The 23,503-nt window shown below is 36.5% G+C and overlaps 1 protein-coding gene across 2 annotated transcripts in view; it reads left to right on the top strand.

Annotated features, from left to right (window-relative positions):
* NAALADL2 (N-acetylated alpha-linked acidic dipeptidase like 2) overlaps positions 1-23,503 on the top strand; it is a 1,303,067-nt gene that overhangs the window by 945,199 nt on the left and 334,365 nt on the right. For both annotated transcript variants that reach the window (XM_078069051.1, XM_078069053.1), the window contains one exon: positions 16,840-16,983. In XM_078069051.1, coding sequence (XP_077925177.1) covers positions 16,840-16,983 — 144 coding nt within the window. The remainder of the gene's footprint in view (positions 1-16,839; positions 16,984-23,503) is intronic.

Genomic DNA, 23,503 nt, shown 5'->3' with positions numbered 1-23,503 from the left:
CTTTTATACCTCTCATCTCAGAGAGAAAAACATTCAAGTAATTCAGTTTACTTTCATATATACCCAAATATTGCTTAAAGTTCCTCATGCTGTTAGATTCATACTTTTGTATAGTAGTTTTGGGTTTGTAGAGCAGAAGTTGTAGAAACATGGACTTATAATCCCTTCACATTCAAATATTAACTGTTTGTATTTTCACGGAGAATTATTTTTCTTGCCCAATCTTTTCTACGTTTTTTCCCCCCAGAAACCATGCATACAATGAAGAGCATAAAGGACACTCATCTGAAATGTATAGATGACTAAATGTTTCATGTTTATAGCAGTGTGATAATTAGGTTTAGATATAGAACATTTCCAGCATCCCCCAAATTTTCAACCCCATTTTTGCATCTTATACGTCTAGAAACTGCCTGATTACTCGACCATAGTCTCCATGGTGGCATATTGCTTGACTTGTGTCACTACTGTAGCTTTAGCATAGAGCTAGAAGATCAGTTACTCAACAATTTATTTATTTATTTATTTGAGAGAGAGAGAGAGAGTGAGAAACAGCATGAGAGGGGAGAGGGTCAGAGGGAGAAACAGGCTTCCCGCTGAGCCAGGAGCCCTGTGCGGGACTTGATCCCAGGACTTCAGGATCATGACCTGAGCCAAAGGCAGTCGCTTAACCAACTGAGACATCCAGGCGCCCTCAACAAATTTTTTTTTTTATGAGAAAGAAAAACTCTCTGTTATATAATACTGAAATGAAAAATTAGTTAACTACTGCAGAATAAAATTATGCATTTTCTCAAGGATCTCCGACTTCATTTCTTTTCAGAAGAACAAAATGCCCAGACACTAGACCAATTACTACTGCTTGTCATACCACAAAACAGAATCTTTTCTCAGTTCAGAAATTTTATATTGGGTCAGGAAGGCGGAGAGATATCTGAGTGGACAGTTAGGTGTGGGAGTCATGTTGAGGAGTTCAGCCCAGAGTTAAGTGAGCATGTGGAGAGTGAGAAGAATTTGACCAGCGCTCACAATCCAAAAGTTTCCTAGATTCCCTCTACTATCTCAACTCCTACCACTATGCAATCGGTCTTAGTGATTATGCCTCCTGCATAAGTTCTAAATGCTTTTGCTTTTCTCCATCTCCACTGTTTCTGCCCTGGTCAAAGCCAGCATTAATCCTCACCTGCAAAACTGCAACTGCGTCCTGAATGGTCTCACTGCTTTGTCTCTTACAACTTCCAATCCATGCTGATATATTATAAATGAACTTTTAAACCTCCAAATCTGGTCATGCTACACTCGTCTATATAAAACTTATAGTGCTATTGTTGTTCTTTAAAATTTGCATACATGGGGGCACCTGGGTGGCTCAGTCAGTTAAGCATCTGACTCTTGATTTTGGCTCAGGTCATGATCTCAGGGTCCTGAGATCGGCATCGGGGGGTCAGGCTCCACGCTGGGTGTGGAGCCTGCTTAAGATTCTCTCTCTCTCTCTCCCTCTGCCATGCACATGTACTCTCTCTCTCTAAAAAAAAAAAAAAAAAGAATTGCATACATGATAGCTCTATATGTTTCCAAGAGACTTTTTCCACACTCAGAGTGTTTTGAGATCTATTTTGATTGCTTAAGGGGATATGTTAAAGTACAGAGTATGGATTGAAAGGGCTTAACCAAATCAAATTCATGATATTAGTTCCCTCTGGAGAGGCAGGGAGAGAGGGGGCAATAGAGTTGGAGATGGTTAGGAAGACTTCTGAGATGTACAAATATGGATAAGACTATTATGTACATTATCCTCTGGAGGAACAGAGAGACCTAATTGATTAAATTGCTCTGAAAATAAAGGCAAGATCTTTTTCAGGCCCTAAGATCTTATTCATGATTCTGTGACCTTCTCTTATATTGTTCCAGTCATGCTTGACCTCTTTTGCTTTCTCAAATACACCATATTCTTTCTTAATTCAGGACCTTCACATATGTGGTTTCTCTTGCTTAGAAGGTTTGGGGAGGATAGGGAATATGGGTCCTATCTTGTAGTGTTAATGGTAGTGAAAATAGTTTCAGTCACTTGGGAGGACAATGTACCAGTAAGTATGAAAATTAAAAATTCCCATTTTCTCTCACCCCAAATCTATTTCTCCATAGCAGCCTTACAGAAATCCTCACACATTTACTAGTGGATGTATGAACAAGGATATTCACGAATGTTTTGACTGTAATAGCAAAATTTAGAATTGACCAAATAAATTACAGAATATTAGAATTATGAAATACTATGCAGTACCTGAAGAGAATAAAACAGATCTCTGCAAACTCACATGAAAAATAATCTTTAAGGCAACTTTGTTGTGTGAAAAGAAATACCACATTTATATGTGTATTGCAATATTATTTGATTAAAGGAAAATTCTTTTTAAATTTTGTATATATGAAAGGAATATAAAGTTTAAGATATATGGGATGGTGGTATGGGGGCCTGAAAATGGGGCATGATCAGATGATCTTTAGCTTTATTTGCAATGTTCCTGTTTTTGTAATAAAATTGCATTAATGTATTTTATTTAGATAATTAAAAAATAATAAAGTCCCTACCACCCACAAAAGAGAAATATAGATTATTATATTATGATCTTTTCATTTTTAATATTCTGATTTTATATTTTTTGGTCTTTGAATCATACCTTGAGAACGACCCAATCTAAATTAGACTATTTTCTACTAATTAACCTGCAAATTTTAGAATAACTATAAATGTTATTTATTCTTTGAGTTATATGTGTGTGTGTATACATACATGTGTATATACGTGTGTGTGTGTGTGTGGTAACATTTATATGTGTGTTAATTTGGGAACTTGAAAGCAATTAAGACTTTTTAAAAGCTTCTATGGTTTTATTTTGAAATATACTCTAATTGAAAGTATTCAGTACAAAACTTAGACATTTCTATCTCACTATTAAAGAGAATCTTTAGTATTTTTGTTCTAATTCCTATTCGTATTATTAACTAAATTGTTTGTAATTCTTGTTTGTCTTCTAGCTGACATCAGTATGAGTCTCACAGATGTTATCATCCTACTTATATTTTATTTATATCTTTGTTATCCAGAGTAGCCTCAATGAATAACTGTAATTTTTTCTCTATACATTATTTTTCCCCTTTGAGATTTCCCCATCTCAATATTACATACATTGCTAAACATATAAGATTAGCTTAGAGGTGGATTCATGAAAATTTGCTGTAACTATATTTAAAAGGTCTACACATTTTCTGTCAATAATTAAAGCAGAAATCTGGAATGCTGCATCTTTATATTATGATATGGAACTAGTGTGACATTAGTTAATTTTTTAGAATGTCTTATTACTTATGGAGAACTATTGAATTTTAATATCAGTCTAGGTTGTATAGATACATAATATGTGATCTTATAAATCTAGCATGTTATTGATATTTTATTAAAATGTGAAATAATTTTGAAGTTTCAGATAGTACAAATAAATCCTGAATGCATGCAGAAAGTAGTTGATGTCTTCTTTTGTATTGAAAAATGAACTTGACTTGAACATAACATTCTAAAAATAGCCATCTTGCTTTCATATGATTTATATTTTCTTTGAAACAACCTTGAAGTGCACTGCTCTTTTTCTTCATTTTATACCAAAGGTACTATGAGAAAGTAGGCATAGAATATCCTATTATCTGTTTGATTTGTGTATCTCAGTACACTCCACAAATTGGGCAGGAAGTAGAAATGTTTATATTTTTTTCTCTATGGGAACCTCAAAAGAATGAAAAGAAGTGATAGCAGGACAATATACACTATCAGAAGGAACAACTAGAGATTGCATTTTTTTCAGTTTTATTGGACAGTATATGGATAGTATTTGTCACTGGAATAATGTGGCTCATTTATATTGTACCTATTCTTCTGTGGAGCTCAAAGCACTTTATGGGTACTCTCATTAATCCTAAAGCCTGAGCTAGGTATTTGGCAGCTTTTGTCCTCACTTTATGGCCTGGGAGACAGCAGTTTAAAGGATGTCATTGTGCAAGCATTTGCAAAGTGTTCAGAAAACAACCAGTGGGGTTAACTGTAATGTGAACTGGTGAGGAGGACTTTTTACTTTATTTATGTTTTATTTATTTATTTTATATACTGTTATTTATAAAGTAGTAGTTGTCCAATGAAGCCAAGCACTATATATAATTATTTAAAATATTCTGACTCCTCTTTACCTCCAGGACAGTTTTCCTGCTGAATGTGTCATTAATAGGACTTTGATTCCTCCACATATCCAGGATTGAAACCTGACTTGCTGCTTCTGTCACCTCATTGCCTCTACTCTGTTCAGTGGGTTGCCAAGTGTTGACAATTCTACTTTTCCAAGTTTTTTACATGAATCTTTACCTTTCTTCTTCTAGAGACATCCTCATTTGTGCAGGTGTTAGTTCTTCTTGAGAAATTGCTATAGCTTCTGACACTTGTGTGTTAGACCCTTAATTCCAGAGTCTAAAAGAAGCCAACTGAGCCCACATCTGTTGCTTACTAGCAATGTGATTTTAAGCATCTCAAAGTTTCTGAGCTTTAGAGTCATTTCAGTGAAAAAGAAATCACAATAACTAAGTTGAAAAATTGTATCATCGTGTATAAAGTGTGGAAATGGAATGAGATGCTATATGCTGAATACAAGCTCTGTGTCTGGCAAAAAAGGGGATCAATTTTTGTTGTTTTCATTGTATCCCCTTTTCCTGGTATGTTCTTTTCTGCAGATTACTCTCAGATCAATATTTCTTTTTTTTTTAAGATTTTATTTATTTATTTGACAGAGAGAGACCAGCAAGAGAGGGAACACAAGCAGGGGGAGGGGTAGAGGGAGAAGCAGGCTCCCCGCAGAGCAGGGAGCCCGATGCGGGGCAGATCCCAGGACTCTGGGATCATGACCTGAGCCGAAGGCAGACACTTAACGACTGAGCCACCCAGGCGCCCCAGATCAATATTTCTTAAATCCATTTTCATGGTACCAATTCTCTGCTCAAAACCCTATCAAAATCCCTAGAGTTTCCCTAATATTCCCCATGCTTCTTCGTCCACTACCTCAACAAGGACGCTATAATTTTAGCCTTAATCTACAACGCATACTGTTACTTCCAGTTAAGCTTGGCCACTTGCCATTCCTTTTCCACCCCTATTTTTTTCCTACCACAGCCCATTTAATCATGCTGATTCTTTTGCCTAGAATTATCTCCCTTATACCATTTTCTTTATAGTTTGAAACTTACATATTGTATTAAAAATCAGGTCAAAGCCAGGATCATTGGACACCAGATGTTGCTAAAGAGAACAGTTCTAGTAATTGTTTTTCAGTGCTCTCACTACTACTTCTATTTCTTTATAAGGAGTCAAGGAGATTGGCTTCATGGGCCGAACTCTGGCATATTGACCAGGAACCAGTCACAGGACCCTGCTTTTCCACTCACCCGTTCGCAGTGTGTTTTTTGCTTCCACTGAATTCATCACTGTCTTTTTCAGGTGCCGGTCTCTCCCTGATTTCTGGTATACCTATTCTCTTCAGGCCTGCTGAAGCCTTCTTCATTTCACTTACCCCAGTAAAGACCATGGGTTTTCTGGCTACTCTGAAACTCTTCCAATCACAGAAGAGTTCCAGTCATGAAGCCAGACATTTTGGATCATCTGTCCCCTCCCAGATCTGCTGGGATCTCTGTTCCAATCCCAACCCAACTGCCACAAAAATGCAATGAAATAGAGTTGCCGACAGGGATCTGTTCTTGCTCTGGAATAACTTCTGGACTTTTTCCTTTTCCAGTTATTTAAGATCCCACTCATTTTCTACCTCTTCTAAGCAACATTCATGACGTTGACTCAGAATGACCTGAAAGGTACTTGATATGTAGTGCAGGGTGGAATAGGACACCATTGGTTTTAGGAAGATTAAATGAAGAAGCTAGAAAGAAAATTGAGGCCAAAGTGAATAATTTTGAATTTTGTTCAAGCTCCATTATCATAAAAAAGCTTTTAAAAGATGACTGTGCCCAGTGCTATTTGAAGTCCTACACACAAGAACTAACAAAGACACCATTGCTGTCCTTACAGAACACCTGAGCTTATTAACTGGACCATTAGTACTATACTATACTAAGCATAGCCATGGCTCTCGCTGTGTCATTGCAGCTTGTGCTATGACTTCAAAGAAGACTTATTATTTAGTGAAATAACCTTTCAGTACAAGAAAAATATTACCTTAGTAAGAAAATAGGCAAAGCATTATTTTAGTATTTTTTTTAATGTTAATTTTGGTCTCATTTCATAAAATACCTTCAGGAAATGTACACACAGAACCAATTGCTAAATTACATTCACCAAATTATAGGGCTTTTTAGTAAGAAAATTCCTACATATATAAATTCAGAAGAAGAATTAATAATAGAATATTTCTTTTTTTAATATTTTACTTATTTATTTGAAAGATAGAGAGATAAAGAGAAAGAGAGAGAGTAGGGGGAAGGAGCAGAGGGAGAGGGACAAGCAGGCTCTGCACTGAGCACAGAGCCCCACTCGGGGCTCAATCCCAGGACCCTGAGATCATGACCTGAGCTGAAATCAAGAGTCGGAGGCTTAACTGACTGAGCCACCCATGTGCCCCAATAATAGAATTTTTGACTAGAGTTCTGTGTAGAGGTAATTTTTGATGACCAATCTGTGGCTTATTGACAGCGGGGATTTTTTTTTCCATGGTGTATGTTTAAAATCTCTACTTTTTCCTTCCAGGTTTATCTTCTCCTAGTATATATCATCACTTCAGTAAGATAATAGAGTGATATTTTTCAAGTCATAATTCTGTGTGTTATTATTCATAAAAATAATTTTACTTATAGTGTGAGAAAAATGATAAGCCAGGAGGGGAATTAATGGAAATCTTTCATATTACCCATTCCACATATGAAGGACTTTTCTGTTATTATAGTGGGATATTCACCTCAAAGTTAGATGTAACCATCTAAATACAAAGAGCCTCTTTCAACATTAAGATGAGAAATATTTCTATTAAATTCCTGTCAGGATTATAAAGTACTCTATGGCCATTTGAAACACATTTTGGAGAGGGAACTATCAGCTTACTTAAATGATTGCTCACGGACAAGTTTAGAATCGAAAACTTAGAAACGGAAGTCCTTAGACATTGTATATATGATGAATTCAAGACTGCAAAAGACGTGAAAAACTTTCCCAGAGTCACTTCCCATTTAGAGGCGGAGTAAGGACCAGATATTGGTCTTTGGACTCAAGTCCAGAATCCCTTTCTTGTGTCAGTGTTTCCATGTCAAAAATAGAAGATTCACAAGAAACCAAGAAGATCTGGAAACACTGCATATGTGATAGCTCATTTAATCTAACATCCATATCAGGATAGCGAGGGTTAATTATTTTCTACTTTTATTATCAGAAACATCTAAAAAACTACGTAAACCCAGACATAAAGCGTTGGTTTTCTGCCTGCTCATCTAATCAGCCTCATAAAATAATGTGTTCTCATTACAATCTGGTATGAAGAATTTTATTGTAAATTCATGGTTGCATACTTTCACAACAACCAAAAAACAAACAAAAGCCCATCCACACAGTTTATTTGCTATCTTTTGAAAAATGCAAACTACACTTTTTCTAAAATGAGAAACTTTGCAAATCATTCTGATGTTCATACCCTTCAAGTTTGAGATGGGAGGCTTCTCAGGGGAATGCCTCTGAAGAGGATTGCTTTGCTTATATTACATGTGATGTGCAGATGGCCAATTATTCCAGTTATGAATCTAGACTACTCTCCTTGAAGTAAAGAACAAACTAGATATTTTATCTGTCTCTTAGTTTGCTTTTCTTCTGATATAGTTTATGGTTTATTTCCAAATGTTCATGTTCTTGGAATGCTTTAGGGAATAAAATAGTCTTAGAGTAGACAAATGGTAAATACAAAAAAAATAGAAATATTTAGACTTTCGGGGAATGGGAAATCAGTTCTCATATAAACAATTATTCCTCTGAAATAGAATTAAGAAAATATTTGTCAACATCTGAATATTACCACTGCCATTGTTCATCTAAATTTTTACTTAAAAATGACAAATTTATAAATACAAATTCAGTGGGATAAAACCCTATGCCAAAGGAAGTCCTGTTTCTTGAGTAGAAAGGATCAGACTACAAAAATGCTTTGGAGAGCATGTTGTTAATGATGGCCACCATCTACCTGAAACATATGAATGGACTTGGAAGTAATTTATCAGTGTGTTGTAAAGTCACAAAAAACCATGTAAGGTATTTATAAAAATATATTCTCATAATTCTCTAAATAATAATAAATTCAATTACAGGACACACCAGATTTCAACTAACAATTTAATTAAATATTATGCTTATGTCCTGTACACTGGCCAAAATGAAGCATATCACCTCACTTAACTGCATATTAATCAAAACTTTTTAGTACAATAGTAAAAACTCTTCCTTAATTGAATGTTTGTTGCGTAGCCACAAATATGCAGATGATCCAAGCATATTTGTTTGAGGTGAGAAAATGATGGTAATTTATATTTTAATGTCCTTTGTTCCAAATAATTTCACTTTACCAATACAAATCTTGAATTTCTATATCCAAACAGTAAAGAAAAATGTCTTTAGTAATGGGAAAAGTTGTCTAGCTCCTTCATATTCATTATCAATACCTTTGAATAAGCTAACTGGAAAAAGAGAGTCCCAATTAAATTAACAAATACTAATATAAATATTAACAATATTAACAGATTTTTCTTGTATACTATTTTTTTAAGTAAAATTGTACTCTACATAGCTGTATGCTCTTTTAATTTCAGATTATACAGACACTTTGCTTTATAAATGAGTGTGTTACTTCCTATTCCCTTTGTGACTTTTAACCAACTGTAATTTTTTTTTTTTTTTTTAAAGATTTTATTTATTTATTTGAGAGAGAGAATGAGATAGAGACAGAGAGAGCATGAGAGGGAGGAGGGTCAGAGGGAGAAGCAGACCCCCTGCTGAGCAGGGAGCCCGATGTGGGACTCGATCTCCGGACTCCAGGATCATGACCTGAGCTGAAGGCAGTCGCTTAACCAACTGAGCCACCCAGGCGCCCCATCCCTTTGTGACTTTTTACAACACATGAGTTAAGCATGAAAATATTGTAATAATTACTATGGAATATGGCGAGATGCTTAGCTTAAGAGAGGACCAATGAAATGAGGAATGAGACCATCTGTGTCTTCAGTTTTAGGATTTTGTGATTGCAAATTTTATATCATGAGTCATGGGTTTTAGGTTTATGATTAGACAGAACAAAATTATTCACTTGAACATTGGTCTGATCATTCATCCAAATGATGCTGCTTTTTACTGTGTAGTGGTCTAAGCCATGGGAATATAGCAGTGAATCAGTCCCCAAGAAGCTTACACTCTGGTCAGTGAGCAGAAAATAAAAAGGAAATTAGAAAAAAGCAGTGTTTACTAAATGTCTAAACAAGGATTTATATTGGGGCATGTGCAAGAACTAAGCTTCCCAGAGTAAGTGACATATAAGAGTTGGGTACCTGGCATTGGCCAGCTTTTTTTTTTTTTTTAGTGAGGGAGCTGGGGGAGGGGAGTGGGAGGAGGGGAGAGAGAGAATATTAAGCAGGCTCCAAGCCCAGTGCAGAGCCTGATTTGGGGCTTGATCTCATAACCCTGGGATCATGACCAGAGCCAAAATCAAGAGTCAGGCTCTTAACCTTCTGCGCCACCCAGGCGCCCCAACATTGGCCAGTTTTTAGACCTACAATTTATATTAGTTTGAGGGCAGGCAGGAAATATGATGTAAATTAAAGAGATAATAATTCATTTTAGTTATGAAAATAATCATCAATAAAAACATCCTATATGGCAAAAATAAATACATGTGTGTATGTGTGTGTGTGTGTGTATGTATATATACACACACAGAGACACAGAGAACACAGATGAGCTCCAAGAAGACTGGATAGCACAAAGCATTTTTAAGTGTTGATGATTTCATTTTTAATAATAACCTGAACAACACAGTACTGAATTTGACTAGCTTGAGGGAGGATGGTGCTATTCATAACCAGCAGGTTATGAAATGCTGAAATTATAAAGGATCAGCTGTATCTACAAGGACATCAAAATGACTAGCCAATTTAGCGCACTGGTCATTTCTGGAAAATAACTGTAAATTTAGTGAACTAAAATAAAAATGAAAAAAACATTTGCGCCAGTTATTTAATGGTCTGATTTCTGTCAAAGTGGCAGTTCCCTGGAGAAAGTCAAATCAGGTATTCTGGGATAACATCACTGATAGCAACTTGTTCATTTGCTATTTGTGTCTTTTTATAAAAGTGCAGCACAAAATGTCTTTTTAAAAATCTCTGCTTTTTAAGCTCTCTGATTGCTTGGTTCGCTGGCAAGTGGGAAGTATTTACATTTTAGGTTTGTCAGTCTTCTACTATAATGAATTATAATACTTGAAAACCAAGGGAAAAAAAAAGAAGTCAAATCAGTTAGCTATTGTAATATTTATTCATGGCTGAAATAAAGTGTTGTAAATGTTAATTCTGATCTCGAGTCACCAAATTTATCTTTGGAGAAAGGACAAAAACAAAAAGAAGTGTTCTGAGTCCAATTTCAACTTGTTATTTAGCGATAGCTTACGAGCGGCCTTGTTTCCCATTTTGAAAGAGCCTCTGAGAAAAACTGTTGATTTTGGGTTTATTGATACAGTTAAAGGCTGTGTCATCTTTAATTTGGGGGAAGGTGAGCAAACACAGGCTATTATTTTTTATCTTCTTCATCCTGCTTTTTATATCTTCTTTGCTGTGAAAATTATGTAAATTGTGCTGTGGAAAAATATACAATGATTTAGGCCAGTGCTTATCTAATGTGCGTGTGAATCACCTGGGGATCTCGTTAAACTACCGATTCAGATTCAGAAGGTCTGGGGTGGAGTTTCAGATTCTGCATTGCTAATGAGTTCCTAAATTATGCCCCTGCTGCTTGTCCAAGGACTACACACATTGAATAAAAAGAGTCTATAAGATCTATGCTTATATCATGTAGCAGGATCTTAGGTTTACACACACAGGCGCTGAGGGTTGAGTTACAGTCCTTAGCTTGGAAACTGTACTATCCTCTCCAATGGCAGCACATTATCATTACTAATCCGTACAAGGCTCCTCTTGTTTTATTTACCAGCATTATTATTATTATTATTTTTACCTTATTTTACTTCTTGGTGCATTAATCTGATGATCCCAGTGTCTAAGATTTCTGGTTTCTGAAGGCTTATTTATTTATTTTAATATTCTTTGGGTAATCAGTGCTTGCTATCTACACTTCTTCAGTTGAGTTTAAAAGAATTCCATCTTGCCATACAAAAAGAGTAGCTGGCAGATAACAGAGTGTTCATGTTTTCTGTATACACCTAACCAGATATGATTGAAGTGGGCATCAACAATTTGAAAAAGCATAATGCAAAGCCTACTAAATATGTACAATTAGAAAACCTTTTCACTTATTTTTGACCTCATTTCTTCTAAGTTTCATCCACTGTGGTTCAGGCTGTCAGCCTCTAAGGTAATGCACTTTTTATTTCACGAAGTCAGAATAATGAAGGCCATTCAGTGTCACCTTGGTTATTCAGGTATAGTAGATGGGATGACAACACTGGCATAGTGAAATTGTTTATACATTACATTTCAGAGTCAGTCAGTGATAAAGTCAGACTTGGAACTCTATGTCCTTTTTCCTCTTTCTACTACATGCATGTGGCCTTGTGTCAGGGATTGGATTATTGATGGCATGGATTGATTTGGATCTTTATCTGGATTGCAAGGAGTGCATAAGGTGAAGAGAGAACTACCTATCTAGTAAAAAAAAAAGTTAGTGTCAGTCTTTACTGAGCATAAACAATGAACTGGGCATGATATCTATGCTATAATCTAAAAGTTGGAGTCCTGGGGCTGGGTGGCTCAGTCGGTTAAGCGTCTCCCTTTGATTCAGGTCATGATCCTGGGGTCCTGGGATCCAGCCCCACATCTGACTCCCTGCTCAGGGAGGGAGCCTCTGCCCCTCCCCCCTCTGCCCCTCCACCCTCCTGTGCTCTCCTTCTCCCTCTCTCTCTCAAACTAATTAAATCTTTAAAAAAATAAAAATAAAAGCTGGAGTGCTAGGAGGTAATGTCAACATCTTTTCTGTATGGTGCCCTTTCCATCAGGCACATAATCTGCCTGATTTTCAACACATACCTTATAGTTCATAAATGTGTTTTAAAATATAAATGAATAAAAATGGTATATTATTTGGTTTTATCCAAAGCCTCTTAATAATGTAAGAAAATAAAATTCTCAGCTCTTCAATAAATGAGTAAAAAAAATAACATTTGTCCATAAGTTAATCTTAGTATACTATAAAGTCCTGCTTTTACTATCTGCTCTCAGAAGTGAACTGTTTGTCAAACTTCCATTAAGCTGAAGGTGAAAAATTAACGAACCACTTCAGATATTTCAAAACTAATGCAAGTCTATTAGTCATGCAGAAAAAAAAAATCAAAGATTTAAATACGTTCAATTAGGGTTTAGGGTTCACTCATATTTAACTCTTAAATATATTGCTTCATATGCCTGATAAAGCATTATAGAGAAAAAGGAAATGCAGTTATTGATTTTTTCATTAACAGATAAATACATATCAGATTATTTTATTTATAGAGATAGTCTTTTTTAAAAATTTTTTATTGTTATGTTAATCACCATACATTACATCATTAGTTTTTGATGTAGTGTTCCATGATAGCAGGAGGGGAAGAATGAGGGGGGGGAGATAGTCTTTTTTTTACATGCAAAAGGTAAGTTTACAGCAAGGTTAACCAGTGAGTTGATGGGGATAGATGGGTTTTGAAAGTCTATGTAATATGTCTGCTGTGGGAGGCAGTTAGCTGGAGAAAAAGCACAAATGTATAGCAAGCATAGGATTAATAAAATTATAATTTATTCTTTGGTTGTACCCTTGTTCCATCTTCAAGGCATTCAGAAAACCAGTGAGATAGTGGGATTGAAACTATTTTTTAAAGAATTGCTGATCCTGTTGTGTCCCTGGCCTTGTGTTAGGCATTGTGTGTTATGCAGTAATGAAGAAGACTTCAAGGAATTTAAGAGTTTAAAGAGGAGAAACAAAGTGATAAAGTGATAAGTATGAAATGTAATGATAATGTTAATTAGAAATGACAAACACTACAAAGAAGTTCAGAAATATCACATAGAGAGATGAGGGCAACAGAGAAAGCTTCTTGTAGAAAGTGACTTTTGAGCTGGGTTTTAGAGAAAGTGTAAAGTTCAGACAGTGTGATGCGTGAGAATAGCCAGTAAAGCGCAAGGAAGGGCTGCAGCAACAACCTGGAGGACGTACAGCGCAGAATACATGGGTGGACAGCGTAACGGTTAGCATAAAATGTATGGAGACGAACGATCGGAAATAACGTTCAAAATATAAGGTCTGAGATTGTGAAGAGCCTTGAATGGCAAACCAAAGAGTTGGGCATTCGATCTGGGGAGGGGTGAGATCATGTAGCATTTTAAAAAGTTTCATTTTGTGTTAGTAATGTGTCAGCACCTAACGTCCATGAAAAGACCAAAATCACAGATTGCACATTTCTCATAAATACTGTTTCACTGTCCCATGTACACTAGAAATCCTGAAGGTAATGGCCGACGGAGAAAATCCATTCTGGGGAACCAGAGTAAGAGGGCTATGTCGGGGCTTCCCAGCGGATGTGCTGAGGGGCGCCATCTATGCCTTGGATATTAACCGCTATGGCCTCGGGTGCGACCTAGAGCACAGAGACTCAGGGCTGGTCACCTGAGGCTGACAGTAGCTTCCTTGAGGTGTGAACATTCCCTTCAGGTTGTCTCAGCGCACTGAATGGCTTCGTGTGCTGTATGAGCCCTGCAGGGCCTGGCTCACGGCCATGCAGTGTGCACAGTGGCACCCGCCCCCACTCAGAAGGGCCCATGCTTGATTTAATGCTCTGCTGTTACCATCTTGAGATTCTTCATGCTTTTTAAACAGGGAGTCCCACATTGTCATTTTGCTCTGGGCCCTGCAAATTATACGGCCACTCTTGGTCCTATGACATGAACATTGCTAGGAAGCAATGAACTACACTGTGGTCAAAATGCACTGTCATCTATCCATATAAAAAGGGTTCCCGGATTATGTAACCGGCACTGTGTTTACATCACAAACCTGATCCTGAGCTTGAATCTTTTTTTTTTTTAAAGATTTTAATTATTTGACAGAGAGAGACACAGCGAGAGAGGGAACACAGGCAGGGGGAGTGGGAGAGAGAAGCAGGCTTCCTGCGGAGCAGGGAGCCTGATGCGGGGCTCGATCCTAGGACCCTGAGATCATGACCTGAGCCGAAGGCAGACGCTTAACGACTGAGCCACCCAGGCGCCCCTTGAGCTTGAATCTTTGTTATTTTTTCTTCAAAGTTAGGACTGCTATGGCTGCCATAGGCCTAAGCTAAATATCATTTTTTTTTTTTTTTTTTTAGCCTTGTGGTTTTTAAGATGATAAATTAAGGAAACACTTCTGTAACATATTTTCTCATTTATAATCTGCCTCCTGGAGCCTGGATACCAGTATGGTTGAGCTCTGCACCCCCTGCAGTCCTATCAAATTAAATTCTGAGAAAACCTTTGGCAATCATTTTCCCTAATAAAAATTCTGAAAAATAAAGCTCTGTGTTCACAGACATTTTGGCTGCTAGAGAGAGTCATTCCATTGTGTATTTCCTCTCTGAGTCAGTATAGATATATCAACTGAATACATATTTTTTAGTTCTTAAGCACAGTTTAGTTTATTCTCTCCATCCTCTTTACTCTGAGTACTTGTGGATTTTTCTTTTACTTCTGTCACATAGTTTTCTCTCCTTATTTTTATTTTTCTCAAAGTTACAGATAAATATATTCAAATAATTCTACAAAGTTAGTTTACAAAAATCTCATCTTCTCCCCTCCTTCCCTATGTTTTCTCTTTCCTTTCTCACCCAAAGGCAAACACTCAGTTTCTTTCAGTAGTTTTAGTTGTTCCCTACATTTTATATTTACCTCTCTGTCTCTCAAAACATATTTATCAGTTGAATTCATTTTTTCAGTTTTATTCATTACCAGTATGGAAGATAAAAGATTTAGTTTGCTTTCACAAGTCTCCATAGGCCATCACCCCTGACTTTTGCCCTTTTCTTTTTTTTTCCAAGAGTATCATTTTGTGTGTGTGTTAGTCATTATTTATATGATTTTGACTATGTAAATATTATTACATTGTATGATGATTACACTTCTTTCTTGAACAACTTTTTGCTCCCTCTGAAGCTAAAGGTTGTCTGATGGTTAGATTTCTTATTTTTCTATGTATCTGGAAGCTCCTCACATGCTAACTCTCTGAGTTCTACTGTCAATATTCTCTCAATACATTAGCACACATCTGGTTTTTCAATTTTCCTTGTCTTCCTGGAGACCTCCTTCCCTGAGCCTCCTGACCCCCTTACTCTTCTCCTCACAAGCTCTGATGCATGTGTGCCTTCTAGGATTGTCCTTGGCGGAGGGTGCCTACTTAAGAATGGCAAAATTGAGTTGATTTGAAATTCTGTATAAGGATGGGGTTTATTGACTGATGGACTTTAACAGAGGATGTCTCTGCTGAGGTGTTTTATTGGTGGACTTCCAGATTTTCAGTATTTTTATATAGTCTCCATTGACCTGGTTATTTACTACAAGTGAACTTCCTATTGCCCTACCTGGAAGGAAGGATTCTGGGCACCAAGACAGTAAAACATTTGACAAGTCTCTGCAATTATAAGACCATCCCATTTTAAATATGAGATACCGCCCCCCTTCACTGTGTCTGGTGTCTTCCTCCCTGTTCAGCATCCCCTTTCACTTTTCTGAGGGAGTGGGGGGAGGAATAGGCACCCTTTTGATTGAAGGCATGAATGACCACTTCAGGAGGAGAGATACCTTCACAATTAGAATTTCGTCAAATTCTCCTGTTTCCCCCCTCCTTTAGTCATATGGTTTTTTATAAAGGTTTTATTTATTTATTTGAGACAGAGAGAGAGAGAGATCATGAGCAGGGGGGAGTGGGAGAGGGAGAAGCAGACTCCCCGCTGAGCAGGGAGCCCAATGTGGGACTTGATCCCAGGACCCTGGGATCATGACCTAAGCTGAAGGCAGCCACTTGACCGACTGAGCCACCCAGGCGCCCTCCTTTACCCATGTTTTAATAGGTAGGCGCTGTGGCCAATTCCTAGGCCTTTCTGGGTTCTGTGGTACAAACTGCATTGCTTCTCAGCTTACCCTCTGCTGGCTTAGGTTTTGGTCTCCTTGGGTCTGTTACATCAGTTGACACTTACGCATCTGCTTTCTAGCTTTTAAAATCTTATTGCTACTGTCCCTTCTCTTTGGTCAGCCCCTGTGGATTTATGCTTTTTTATTCCTTTATTGTCATTTCAGTGGAGTTCTATGGGAGAATGGAGGTAGATGCATGTGTATAATCTGCCATTATTAACTAGGATACATAATAGTATTTGGACTGAAGTACCTCAAATCATCTTTAATAAGTAGAGTATAACTAAGGTATAAACAAATGAACTAAGATAAACATATGGTTCATATTTTAAATACTCATTACAAAAAACGTCTCTTCAAGTGTTTTTAATTTCCGTTTGCTAAGGATTCTGTTCCCTTCTCTTTTTGATCCAGATGGAAGCTTTAGGCAAAACCGATCAAACCTCACGTCTCTGCTAGTTCAGCCCATCTCGGCATCTCTCGCTGAGAAACTGATCTCTTCACCAAACAGCAGAACCAAAAACGGTGTCTGTAGCCCTCTAGAACTTCCAGATAATGGTAAAGTATTTCATGTCTTTCTGTGTATTGTGTAGTTTTTGTAAGGACCATGATCATTTGTAATCTCTTAAATTGACATGTTTTGAATTATTCCTTAAAAAAAAAAAAAAGTTTATTTTTTGATGAGGTGAGCATTTATTTCTCTCCTGTGGCTCTTTAAGGGACATTTCTGGAAAGTAATTTTGATAAAGACTGAGAGTTGATCAAACTGAGAGATCAAAAAAAAGAGGGGGGAAGCAAAAAGCATTTTAAACTGCAACAAAGAAAAGCAGCTTTACAAATAAAGCATTTTGTACATTCACGAAAATCTGCTTAACATAGCTTCCTCGTTTCAGCTTCAGCAGTCTTGTGGGCTGCCAAGATTCAGTGGATAGCAGTCAGCTATCTGGGGTATGAAGTCTTTTAGTAGAAAGCATTAAAGCCTAATTCCTGCGATTGACTTAAAAAATCCCTGTGTCTTTACGCATCATCGCCTGAGAGATGCTTCTTGCACCTCAGTGCAGTTTGTCAGGCCTTATTGGAACACACTGTATAAAACTGAAGTAGTTAAGCTACCTGCGGTGGGGTGCGAGCCACGGGCTGCATATTATTTCTGCCTCCAGCCTCAGCATTAGTGTTCTAAAGAAGAGACTCCCTTTACATATTGTTAAATTTGTATCTAGTCGTTGTAAAATTCAACGTGAGGACTCTGTTTCTGTGTCCAGACCTGGAGGCTCAACGACCCATGTTTTATCTCATCTGCTTTTCTCTTGACAACAAAAGCATTAAAAAAAAAAAAAAATGTTTTGAAGACACCTAAAAAGAAACCCCAAACCTGAATACATACAGGATTGCCCTCTGTTAGAGACACGCATACACTTTTCAAAGCCCTATCATTTGAGTGCCTCCTAAACTGATTATTGATTGAGCAGGTAGGAAATATAGAAAACACTGATAAGTCTAGGTCCTCAAAGCAGGAAGGAAGAAGTCTTTGAGGATCTTTTTGTTTTGTTTTGTTTTGTTTTTTCATTTTTTATTGTCTTTTATTCTGAGCCCTACAAATTGATTGTGGGCTCTATTTGTTAAAATATGTAAAAACACTATGATAATACTTTAGTTCTAAGGAAAACACTGTTAAAAAAGCAACAGGATAGGTCTGCTTTTGTAAGGAATTATGCCATATCAAGTTTTCCTCATGGATATAGTAGCTATTATTGTTTTTAGAAAAATTTGTAGATGTAGATATTTCATGTTATAATGAAATAAGGGGTACTCCTTTCATCATCTTTTTAAGTACATTTAGATTTCCCAAATAGTGATGGAGCAGTCTGAGTGAGTTGTGAGTTGTTAAATTTAAGCTAGTCTTAAATGTAGGGTAACAAGCTTCTACCCACAGTGTTTTGGATAATAATACTTATGATACAGCCACGATAATTAATTAACTTTTATGTTTTCTCATAAACACATGAACACATTATTTGCTCATTGTGATATATATCAGGATGGGACATGGAAAGGATACAGAATGAAGTGCTATATTTTGGGGCAATAAGAGCAATGCTTATAGTTTATAGAATAAAAAATTAATTTGAAGCATATTACAATTATATCTTATTGTGGAATTTTCTTTGTCTTGAGCCTCAGTATAGGAGAATCTTCACAGAGAAGTTAGGCAGGAGTACATTAAAAATGCATGTACAAATCAACTAATTATTTATTGTACCCATTTAATCCTTTGTATATAACAAATCCAAATTCTCCACAATCCAGACAAGAGCATAGTGGAATTCGCCTATCATATTTGCTTTTTTAGCATCCATTTGCCCCTCCCCCTCTTTGAACTGTTGCCAACATTTCCCAGCAATATAGTATGAATATGTTTGGCCACACCCCAAGCTCTAGAAATAGATCCTCCTTAGCTCAAGTCTATTGGCATATCACATCAACCATATTATAATGGTTGCTTCAAGGATGATCTTGGCCAAACAGGACCAAGACTCAGTTTCTGGAATTTATTTGAGCAATGACTCACTTTAACACTATAGCTGAACAAAAAAAGACTGTAGCCCCGGGATCTCTTGGTAACTTTTTTGGGACCTTGAGAGTATAGCCTACCTGAAAATGGACCAACACAAGGAAGGTACAAGTGAATAATGGGTGGGGGTGGGAAAGAGAGAGAAAATCTTCTCCACATCATTTGAGCCCTAAAGCTTTATCTGAAGCCAAATCTACTGAACTGGCCATGTATATGAGTCAACATCCCCCCTTCCCCCCCTTTTTTTAGTCAATCTATGTTGGGCCTAACTGAAACAGACCATAAAACTTAAACTAAACAAAGGTATTTAATATCTGCATTCATGAAATAGGTTCAGCAAAATGAAGTGAGAGCAGGGTATTTATATGGAAAGTCCTGAGAGAACTAAAAATTGTTTGAGGAATAGAAAAATAAGCAGGAAAAAAAGGTCTTGCAATATATATACAAATGGGTTGATTAGATAATTGCATATTGACTGTATTTTATTTTCCACGGTCTTGTCTTACTTTTTATATGGCTTACCTGTTGATCTAATATGTTATCAGTCTTTGTCCTTAAGAATCAACCAAAACATGGGAATTTGAATTTTCGGTTATCAGTCTGAGTTTGTGGTTAAAAACCATGAATATAGTGGAAAAAGGAGAGGAGGAAGTTTAAAATCCATTAATTTAAGGCAAAAAATATAAATGAATCAAGTTAAAAGAAACATTTTAATATGTTTGATGAATCACTTTTGATGAATAGAAAAATGGCTATTTCTGTGTTACATAAAAATGTCGTCAGTGATGACAAGTTTTTACATAAGTAAATTTGGATCATCTCTTCAAATGGAGAAATATATATATATATATATGTTATATATATTATATATATATAATTTCCCTGTTCACAATTTTATATATTCTTTGATAAAAATTACTTTAATTAGAATAATATAGTGAGGTCAGTTATAGCTTTACATATTTCATATGTATTTTGAAGATTTATATTTCTAATTTGTTAACAGCTACTTATAAGTATTCATTATTATCATTTCTTGAGTAGAAATTTAAAAAGATGTATTAAACATATTGTCTAAAAGTTGAGGTTAAACTAAAATTTATTGGCAAATAGTAAATTTTAGCTTTTCAGGAAATATTCATTAACAAGAAATGTTATTAGTGCAGTTGAATTCAGCATTATTTTTTGTTACATATGAAACTAATCAACCTGTTCAGAGTAGCCCTAACGTTGCTACACGTGAGAAGATCCAGGAGTACATTATGTTCTGTTTAAAAAGTGTCTCCATAGATACATCAAGTAGATAATAGAATGGTGTGGAAATGATATGATATGGCCCTTTTTGGGCCCTGGGAAAGAGAATTCCTCAGAAGGCCTGAAAAGAAAATAGAAGAGAATTGCAAACTTGTTTTAGGGAAGGGTAGGCTTAAATAACCTCCAGCCACAAATGTGGAGGAAAATATCCAGAAGAACATGTGAAAATTTCAGTTTGTCTAGACAACTTCTATATAGTATGCATATAGATACAGTGGCCACTTTTTATTACAAAAATTCAGTGAGTCAGAATACTTTTGCAATCAGTGTCATGACAAATGTTAGGAGTCACTAAACTGTGCAATAGCAATTTTATGGCTCTTCAAGCAGCCAGTTGCATAGTGAACCTAGGAGTCTGAGCTGGAAGCTGATAACAGAGTCATCCGTAGAACTAAAGATCAGCCTTCATGAGCTGCCAGTCTGAAGTCCTCGGACAAAAGGAAAAAAAGCTTCAGAAATGACTTTGAAGGACTACTCATCAAGGGTCTTAAACAGAGTGAACATAGGTGGGAAACCTATTGTCCAAAGTCCGCAGAAAGTACAGTCAATTCTCTGTTTCCTGGGGAGTGCAGGTTGGGTTTACCAAGGGTGACACAGATCTGTCATTCACCTAGAACTTCTCACGTTTCCAGCTTTCTGTCTTGACAGTTTTGATTTTCAGAAATGATTCAACTTAGATTCAGTCTAGAGTTGTGTTTGTTTGTTAAAAGTTGTAAAGACAACCTGAGATATACACTCTTAGGCAGAATTACTTTAACAAATGTTTTCCAATTTCTAATGTTTCTCAGCAATTTTTATAGTTTCCTGTATTCTTGTCATATCATTTCTCAAGTACCTGTCGCTTCTTTCAAATTACAGAAGCTTCAACTAAACTTTGTAGTTTATGTATGTGATAAACTCTGTTAGAGCATACCCTGTCTTTATAGTTTGATGATCCACTTTTTGCAATGGGCTGATTCCTCAGTGCCTTTCTGGTGGTACATCCTTCTATTTCCTTCATATATCCAGTATTTCTCCATATCATTCTATTTAGTATTATCCAAACATGTCTTCAAGTTTGTGTCTCTAAGTTGAAAAGCCTCAGTCCTTTAAAGCTCCATGCAAATGCCATGTTCCTCAAGTTGGAAGTAGCATCTCCTGACTCTCTCTGCCATGCTTTAGGCACTTGTATGCTACTTGGAAGAATATGATATTCTTCTGAGCTAAAGTATAAGCAACTTTAATTGTTTTTAAAGATTTTAATTATTTATTAGAGAGAGAGAGAGAGAGAGAGAGAAGAGAGGGAGAGAGAGAAGCAGACTCCCTGTTGAGCAGAGAGCCTGACTCAGGGCTCGATCCCAGGACCCTGAGATCATGACCTGAGCCAAAGGCAGATGCTCAACCAACTGAGCCACCCAGGTGCCCCTTCAGTTTTCATTAGAATGTGTTATTTTAGCTTTATTTCTATGTGGTGTTTCGAGGTTTCCTTTATTGCCCAGGGTTCTTTTTTTTTTCTTATTTTTTCTTTTTTATTATAATGTTATGTTAATCACCATACGTTACATCATTAGTTTTTGATGTAGTGTTCCATGATTCATTGTTTTCGTATAACACCCAGTGCTCCATGCAGAACGTGCCCTCTTTAATACCCATCACCAGGCTAACCCATCCTCCCACCCCCCTCCCCTCTAGAACCCTCAGTTTGTTTTTCAGAGTCCATTGTCTCTCATGGTTCATCTCCCCCTCCGATTTTCCCCCTTCATTCTTCCCCTCCTGCAATCTTCTTCTTTTTTTTTTTTTAACATATAATGTATTATTTGTTTCAGAGATACAGATCTGTGATTCAAAAGTCTTGCACAATTCACAGCACTCACCATAGCACATACACTCCCCAATGTCTATCACCCACCCACCCCATCCCTCCCACCCCCACCACTCCAGCAACCCTCAGTTTGTTTCCTGAGATTAAGAATTCCTCATATCAGTGAGGTCATATGATACATATCTTTCTCTGATTGACTTATTTCGCTCAGCATAATACCCTCCAGTTCCATCCACGTCATTGCAAATGGCAAGGTCTCATTCCTTTTGATGGCTGCATAATATTCCATTGTATATATATACCACATCTTCTTTATCCATTTGTCTGTCAATGGACATCTTGGCTCTTTCCACAGTTTGGCTATTGTGGACATTGCTGCTATAAACATCGGGGTGCATGTACCCCTTCAGATCCTACATTTGTATCTTTGGGGTAAATACCCAGTAGTGCAATTGCTGGATCGTATGGTAGCTCTATTTTCAACTTTTTGAGGAACCTCCATACTGTTTTCCAGAGTGTATTGCCCAGTGTTCTATGAGTATTTGGAAAGAGTGTGTGCTGTGTGGTTGTCAGGTGTAGAGTTCTATGCCCACTTAAACTAGGTACCTTAGTCAGGTTATTCAAATAGTTACATCTTATTATTATTGTTAAAATCTTCTATGTGTATAGATTTGTCTATTTGATTTTGTAGTTCTGTCAGTTTTTGATTCATATATTTTAAGGTCATTTCTTAGATGTTTATAAGTTCAAATACATCATACCTTCCCGGTCAGTTGAAACACTTACCAGATGAAGTGATCTTCTTTATATTTTTAATGCTTGTCTTGAATTTGATTTGGCTTGACATTAATTTAGCCTCACTGGCTTTTTCTTCTTTTATAGTCAGTGTCTTTATGCTATATCCTTTTTTTTTTTTTTTACTATCCAACTTTCTATATATTTCTCTTTTAGCATCTCTTCTTCATAACAACTAGTTTGTATTTTTTAAATTCTACTTAACTCATGACCCTGAGATCAAGAGTCACATGCTTTACCAAATGAGCCAGCCAGGCACCCAACAGCTAATTTGTATTTTAAATACAGTCTGATTATCTTTTAGCTGAAACCCCTAGTTCATTACATTTAATGTGATTATTAATGTATTTATGCTTATATATTTTTATCTGAATTTGTGTTTCTTCCTTGTACCACGTGTTTTCCTTTTGTCTTATTTCTCTCATTAGATTTAGATTATTTTGTCATTATATTTTTCCCTTTACTACTTTAGAAGTTATAAATACTTTCTATATTCTTTTAGAGTTACCCTAGAATTATAGCTTTTTAAAGATCCTTTTTCCTGCTTTGTTCCATGCCAGACAACTTTCTTTGCTATCTCTTAGATGGGAGTGGGG

Source organism: Halichoerus grypus, chromosome 1 (assembly GCF_964656455.1).
Source record: "Halichoerus grypus chromosome 1, mHalGry1.hap1.1, whole genome shotgun sequence".
Classification (NCBI taxonomy): Eukaryota; Metazoa; Chordata; class Mammalia; order Carnivora; family Phocidae; genus Halichoerus; species Halichoerus grypus.
The sequence above is the reverse complement of the archived record's forward strand: the minus strand, read 5'-3'. Positions and strand labels throughout refer to the sequence as shown.